General features: G+C 48.4%; 3 protein-coding genes across 3 annotated transcripts; 1 reads left to right on the forward strand and 2 right to left on the reverse strand.

Annotated features, from left to right (window-relative positions):
* Positions 1-282: 282 nt before the first annotated feature.
* On the reverse strand, positions 283-655 carry LACBIDRAFT_303022 (uncharacterized protein; the record flags this gene model as incomplete). The annotated part of the gene is made up of 2 exons (XM_001883916.1): positions 283-340; positions 393-655. The coding sequence occupies 2 exons, from the start codon at positions 653-655 to the stop codon at positions 283-285; spliced, it is 321 nt and encodes a 106-aa protein (XP_001883951.1).
* Positions 656-1,102: 447 nt separating this feature from the next.
* LACBIDRAFT_303023 (uncharacterized protein) lies at positions 1,103-1,626 on the reverse strand (the record flags this gene model as incomplete). The annotated part of the gene is made up of 2 exons (XM_001883917.1): positions 1,103-1,504; positions 1,558-1,626. The coding sequence occupies 2 exons, from the start codon at positions 1,624-1,626 to the stop codon at positions 1,103-1,105; spliced, it is 471 nt and encodes a 156-aa protein (XP_001883952.1).
* A 1,275-nt stretch (positions 1,627-2,901) lies between these two features.
* Positions 2,902-6,968, forward strand: LACBIDRAFT_329672 (uncharacterized protein; the record flags this gene model as incomplete). The annotated part of the gene is made up of 18 exons (XM_001883807.1): positions 2,902-3,261; positions 3,286-3,324; positions 3,446-3,487; positions 4,041-4,290; positions 4,350-4,408; positions 4,450-4,533; positions 4,818-4,830; positions 4,859-4,905; positions 5,121-5,259; positions 5,303-5,353; positions 5,415-5,536; positions 5,593-5,656; positions 5,775-5,850; positions 5,918-5,921; positions 6,352-6,401; positions 6,455-6,758; positions 6,808-6,922; positions 6,949-6,968. The coding sequence occupies 18 exons, from the start codon at positions 2,902-2,904 to the stop codon at positions 6,966-6,968; spliced, it is 1,839 nt and encodes a 612-aa protein (XP_001883842.1).
* Positions 6,969-6,991: the final 23 nt, after the last annotated feature.

Raw genomic sequence — 6,991 nt, forward strand, 5'->3', positions numbered from 1 at the left:
ACCGTCGCAAGAAATCGGACTTGGAGGCGGTTGCTCATGCGCTCAAAATTGACTCCACTGGTACCGTGAAAGTCTTGATTCCCCACATCATCGCGCATCTCGATGGCCTTCCCATGCGCGCACGTTTTTGCGGAGGGTCGTTCCTGGGCATGATGGGGAACGGAGCGCATTAGGTGGCGAGTTGTTAGTTGGTGAATTCGTTAGCATGTCACTGTCTGAATTGTCAGCACGTTATTCAAAAAACCAGGAAGAAAAAAAAAGTCCTTAGCTGAAAAGTCGAGTTCATATTGCGAGATCTCTGAACCCAATAAACAAGAAGTTCTGTAACGAATCCCGCGGTCTGCCCCCCACTTATTACTAACACTATTCTTCGACAGGTACAACAAACTCACCTATCACGCAGCCAATACGAAACCCTCCCCATGAACCTCCCCTCCGCAGGCGTATCTAAAACACTCCTCAGGATATACTTCACCACCGACACCTCGAGTCCTTCAAGATGGCAGATGCCATTGCCTGGTCGACGACCATGCCCGTGCCAGCTACGCCCATCAACATGCCTTGCCCTACCACCTGGCCATGCGCGCACGATTTCGCGCGGGCCAGGGCCTTGTGTGGCGGAGTGGTCGGAGCGGAAGGAGGTGGAGTGGGGCATTGGGCTTCGTCGTGGATGCAGAAGAGGGGGGTTTGGCCCGCTGTGTCGGAGGTACTTAGACAATGTTGAGAGCATGCGTGCTGCAGCAGCACTTGTGAGGTTGTTGGAGTTGGAAGGGGACCACAAGCAAGGGTGTGGACGTGTTTTAGGAGGTTTTTAGTCCGTACGTTAACATAGCTGTCCGATGCATTTGGATAACCATGGACGAACGGAGTGGAATATGCTCTTCGGAGTTTGTTTGCCAATGTTGAACAACAACTTCCCAAAGCCGGCAAATTGCGAATCATCCGTCAATAATGCCCAGTACCGATTTGCTACCGATGGACCACAATGGACTCCAATGGATTTCGATAAGTTTCCAACAACATTCACTGAATGTCAGTGTAATTCATTGAGGTCCATCGGGGTCCATTGTAGTCTATTGGACACCAGATTTTGGTCAATGTCCTACAACAGCACCCATTGTGACTCACTGAGTCTCGATAATTTCCATTGGTACGCAATGGAGCTGAAAATAAATTCAACGTAGTGCAATGAGTAACATTGAAGTCTGGTGTAGGGACCAATGTCAAACAATGAGTATTGATAGAGTCCATCAGACTTTCCAGCTCCGCGCATATTACTGCGCCCATCCGGTAAATGTGAAAAGTAAATAACACCTGCGTGAATGACCGCCGCTAATCCACCGTATTCCTGAACGCCTGTTCGGACATTCCAACCTTCCCCGACTACATCCTTGTTTAATTTGGTATGAACTAGAACGTTCCGCCCTGCCTCGGACGGTCGGTTTTCGACACGGTAGACTTCTGAAGTAATGACGTCGACGAGAACATCTGCGATGCCGTTTGCCTTCAGGATTATGAGTAAACACGTCGCGTATTGTGGAAAATGGCAGGACGTACCCCTTTAGTTATGGCTTGTGCTGTAATAGGCGATGACCAAGTCCCATAGGGCGCTGTAGATGAGACCATTGGTATGGATCTGATGGTGGAAAGCAAGAGAACCGTCTATGGCAAACAAGTACAAAGCAGTGGAGATGCCAGACAGCCTCGGTTGCTCTTGCGCGTGCTCAAAATCGTTTTGCTGCGTTTCCTGTAAAAGTTACAAATATATTCTTATCTAAATTCACTCTCTCGACGCGCATCTCAGGAGAAGTAGCATATGTAGATAAGATTAAAATCACGTGCCATCAAGCGTCACCTGACGAATTTCGGACTTTCAGTCGTTCATTCAACACCACGATGATCCACCTCTTCGGCGACGAGAAATGACGAAAGATTAATCTTGGAGGGGCATCGAAAGTCGCGAGTCAGGCTGAACTTCTCGAAGCAGCGCGAGGACGACGCAATGAGCGATCGGAGCAAAAACGCAAGAGTGATGCTGCTGTACGAATCCAATCGTAGTGGCGCGGAGTCAGAGAGGCGAGGGAGGTGAAGATAAGACTGAGGGGCGCATTCGAAAGGGATGTAGCTGGGTTGGATGGGCTTAGGTGTCTGGTCTTGATAGGGGGCAAGGATGAGGAGGCGCTGGGACATGGTCAAGCCAGATGGTGCAAGGCGAGGAAGGTGAGAGGCTTGTAAGGCATCTCTTTCATCGAAAGTAACTCTGATATAGCACTTTTGTTCTCTCCGGCATTGCAAGGGTCTGGGGAGAGCTGGTTAGTGCTCATACGACAAGTTTGCTACTAGTGCGGTCGACTTCGAGACATCCACAGTGCGCTCTCCAGCTAATTTATCAAGAGACTCTGACCGTTTCTTATCTTTAGATCATTGTACGCACCACCACACATTCAAGTCCTCAACCAACTGCTTTCCTGCGAATCGACGAAGCGCGTATTAGGGCCACCAGGCGCGTAGGCGTGTATAGCCATTACCACTTATCTCTTGGAACGCAACTTCTACACATTAATATCCCAGGTTATCCGACAGACAGTAAGCCACTTTCTATATTCGCATTTACGGGTTTCACGTTCGTCTCTAGCCTACGCAGTTCAAGATATCCCCTAGCCTCATTTCCCTCATCACGGTGCCACTCGCCACTTTCCCCTCGCCCTCCCCGTGCATCAGTCCCATATTCGCCCACATTTTTACCATTCCGCTTCTCCCAAACGGATTCCACTTTTCTCGTTGTCTCATTTCATATCCCGCATCCCATTCTCGGATCTGTACGTCCTAGAGCAATTTAGCGCCACCATAGCAAGTTCCACGAGTACGGAAGACAAAGTTCACCTCGTGGCAAACCTACACATGTTCATTGCCCCTCACTACTCGAAACTCGGCGGCCGCTCTCTGTCAATATATCTCCGTTTCCTTGCAAACATCTTGAACGCCCTCCCCGTTTCCGTCTTTGATCCTCCAAGGGAACACATCCCCAAGGTAGCCCACTTCGAGTACCATTCGGATTCAGACGATGATGAACCCAGGCCTCGCGTGTCCCTTGTTTCATCTTTCAACAAGCCACAACCCCTACCAAAACTTGATTCTAAGACGCTCACCCGCCGGAACAAGGTCGTTGCACCTGCCCACATCGATTCTTTGATCACCTCAACCCGTTCAAATCCGGATGCGCGGAAAGAACTGGTCGCCTTCCTTTCGGCCTTGACGGCCGTCTGACCTTCTTCGCGAGAACAGATTTTGGCTAAGGTTCTGGTGCTAACGGGAGGAGGATTGGTACGTGAGATATATCGCGACTCTGTAAGGCGTTCCCCCCTTGGCATAGAGGTGAATAGCAGCACTCTTCTGGGTACGTCGGCGTACACGTCTAAAATTCAGTCAACTGATCATCTCGTAGAACCAGCTAACGCCGTACATTGGCCACCCTTACTTTTCCTGTGTGAGCTGTACACTCAGGCGCTCCTCACGATGGGGGACGACGATTTTTTTGGGAACAATGCCACAACTCGTAATCCACTCTCGCTCGACGAGCTCACATCGCTGAGCAGACAGCTACTCAACGTCGCCTTCACCTTATACTGGCGGGATGATCAATCGCATGCCGAGGATCCAGGGAACCCACGATATACGTGGGGGAGCGTGAGAGAGAAAGTGACAAAGTGTCTATTGGCTATTCAGCGGCCGTTGGTTTTACCTTCCCTGGGTGGCGGGAACCCATTTAGAGAAAGAATATGAATCCAAGAGGGAAATGTATGTGAAGTTTGGGACAAATAGTAAGGAGGATAGACGTACTATCCACCTCCACACCTTCCCGCTCCCTCTCTACACCGCCTGCTCGACTATCCACCCGTGTTCCCTCAACGATGGAGTCTTTTCCGACGTCTGGTGTTGTCGACATCGAGCTAATGATGCGCAATCACGTTAAGTATTCACGAAACGTCTCATTCCGTTGTAAACAACTTACCACCCTACATCCTACACCTCCGAAGTAGACGTCATGTCTATCGTCGTCCTGCGTGTTGGAAAGTGCCAACGCTGGGCTTTGTGTAGAGCTCAAGTATAAGTCACGATCGTTACACATGTTACTGTTTGCTCACCGTTTCCCACGACGTCCATCAGCCACAACCTCAAGCTCAACTTTCAACTTTCAAGAGGCCAGTTGGTTCCTATCGGGATTCGTGTACGATTACTTACGTTTTGTAGCTCATCATGTCATTCTAGCCGATGTGGACACATTAGTAAGTGAGTGAGTGATTCAAACGCGGGAGTTGCGCGGAAGGACGCTAACGAACCTTCTACAGTCTCATCGACGGCCAAGGCGATCATTGCGTGGGAGACACGACGAAAGACCTTGGATCAGGTGAGTTAATGGGATGTGAACGACTGACATACTTTTTGCAGAACCAACTTTTTATTCACGACCCTCGCAACGCCTATCCCGCTCATTTTAGCCAATCTCCCTGCAGGAAAGGAATAGAAGCAAAGGTAAGCGAACGTTGTCCACGACGAAATCGACGTTGACATACCCGGTCACTGTCTAGCGTTGGAAAGTCTTAAAAAGTCGATAAGCAACGTCAAAATCAACAACTGCAAACCACGACGACTACAGACCACGACGAGCGGACGGCTTACTGGAGAATAGCGACGACGAACAAGAGGTCGACGACGTGGGCGCTGGCGCTGTTGAAAAAATATGGGACTGACCGCCCCATCTTTATAGCCCTTCTACCTTGGCAGTAACCAGTCGAGTTGTGACTGACGTGACGCAGAAATTTTATGGAGGTAGGGTTTCGTATTGTGCATTGTGCAGGGTTCGGAACCGGGGAGGACGGAGGAAATGAGCTTTGCATTGGTTTCGTACGTATCCATTCCTTTGGTTTATTTAATCAACTTCGGCTTCGTTAAATGTATTTATTAGGCGGCACTCGAAATACATTCAACTCATCCCGAGAGAACAACCGACCAACGCACAACGGCAGAATTCTGCACGGCTCCCGTTCGCGAAAGCCTTGCGACGCTTTGAGAAAGATACAAGCCAAGTTGTTTCAAATCAAAGTACGTACAACCATCAGACCCTTGATGAATATCTTTCTGACAGTTTAATGTTCAGAACACCGTTTTTTAATTCGGAATCGGGAGAGGAGAAGGAGGACACATTCAGCGGTCATCTAAACTCGAATGAAACTACGTGCTTTGGTCCTTCCTGTACAGGTAAGTGTATTATGATTCTACCACATGAATAAACAAGTTTCAGATTTTTCTCTATCACAGAACCACGAAATCGTATTATTGAAGGGTTCGGACAGTAAGCACGAACGCCAGCTCACAAATTTCTTACAGCAAAACTGATGAACTCACAAGTGCAGTGACGTCGGGAATACTACCCGAACAAGACTCTGACACGTCAAGATGGAATATACCTCTGTGCGGTTCACGCACGATGAAGAATCGAGGGAGGAGGAGTATATCCTCACATATTGTTCGAAATGTACGTCCCCTACGCTTTGTCAACGTTTCGAATCGTTGATACTATAGAGGATCTAGGTAAAGAATGTGAGATATTCTTGCACACGTCTCCCCACGTCTGGGATGCTGCGAATGGAGGAATGTGAGGAATGGTACGAAATACGGGAAACGACACGCCCGCTATAATCTTTCACTAACGGAAATTACATACCCAGGCACACAGATGGTAGTGTCCTAAAGAAGACCCTGATGTGTAAAAGTGCCAATGCGTTTCGAGCGCGATGGATCTGGAATTGAGGGAGGAGTAGGGGGCTACCATTCTTTTTCTAAATGTATGTACGTCCGCGTGTTCCGCTGTGATCATTTGTTGTTGAGAAGCGTTAAATACTACATTTAGGAATAGATACGTGAGTTGCCCTTGGACAAAAACGATACTCTACGAATGGAGGAAGTTAGGTAGTGGTAGGTAGTATGATGCGCGCTGTGGCACGCTAGTATCTTCCACTGACAAAAGTTCTGGAAATTCAGAGGTACAAACTTGGCGGGGTCCTGAAGGGAACCATTACGTGTAGAACTGTCAGCTTTACCAAGGTTTTTCAAGCGAGATCCTGAAAATAGAATCGGGGGGTCGCAATGTTGCAAAATTATTGACTTTGAGGAACTTGCATCACGGCCGCCGCAATAAGTGGTGTATAAAAACTTCCAATAGTTGTAATACATATGAGACGTACGCCAGAAATATTTTCCGACACGATAGCGGTGATGGTGGAGTGTAAGGACAGCGTGAAAACCTCTGTAATTGCTGGGTGAACACAAATAGAACTAACACGTGTAAAGTCACGTGAAGGTTTGGTAGAGAGTCACGAGCACGCGAATGCGATCCGGTGGTGAGTTTTTCAATCTAACAGACTCCATTTCGGGCTGAAATTTATCCGCAAAGGTGCTCCATTGCATATGGGAGTGTCATATGCAACCAGGATCAGGGGGTAAGGTTGAAGAAAACGCGTTTCGGCGATGGCAGCGGAGGTTTTGCAATTTTTGCAACTAGGGATTTGGTCGAGGGGGAGATACTACACCCTCTCATGGGTCTAATGGCGTCCGATTCAAGGGCGGAACATTCTCGCCTGTCAGAGATCCACCCCCACCCAAGTCAAGTCAAGTCGGAAAAAGGCAGAATGGATCCACGGGTTCTTGTTGGACCGCTACGATTCATCAACCACGCTTGCCATTCTTTCAACGCCGAGGTGAATCAAATTTTTCGACCAGCTGGCATCCACTTACGACACCACACAGTTTGTTGCAATCCGGTCGACATTGGCATTTGTGGTGCAAACCAACAAACCCATCAAATTCCGCGAAGAAGTTTTTGTAGACTACGGCAAAGACTACTTTGAAGATATCGAGAAATGTACTATGCTGTTCAATGTGTACAAGTATTATTTGTTGCCGCGTAATTATTTCTGGCTCCGCGTTTTTC

The sequence above is a fragment of the Laccaria bicolor genome, genomic scaffold, assembly GCF_000143565.1.
Source record: "Laccaria bicolor S238N-H82 LACBIscaffold_23 genomic scaffold, whole genome shotgun sequence".
Lineage (NCBI taxonomy): Eukaryota > Fungi > Basidiomycota > Agaricomycetes > Agaricales > Hydnangiaceae > Laccaria > Laccaria bicolor.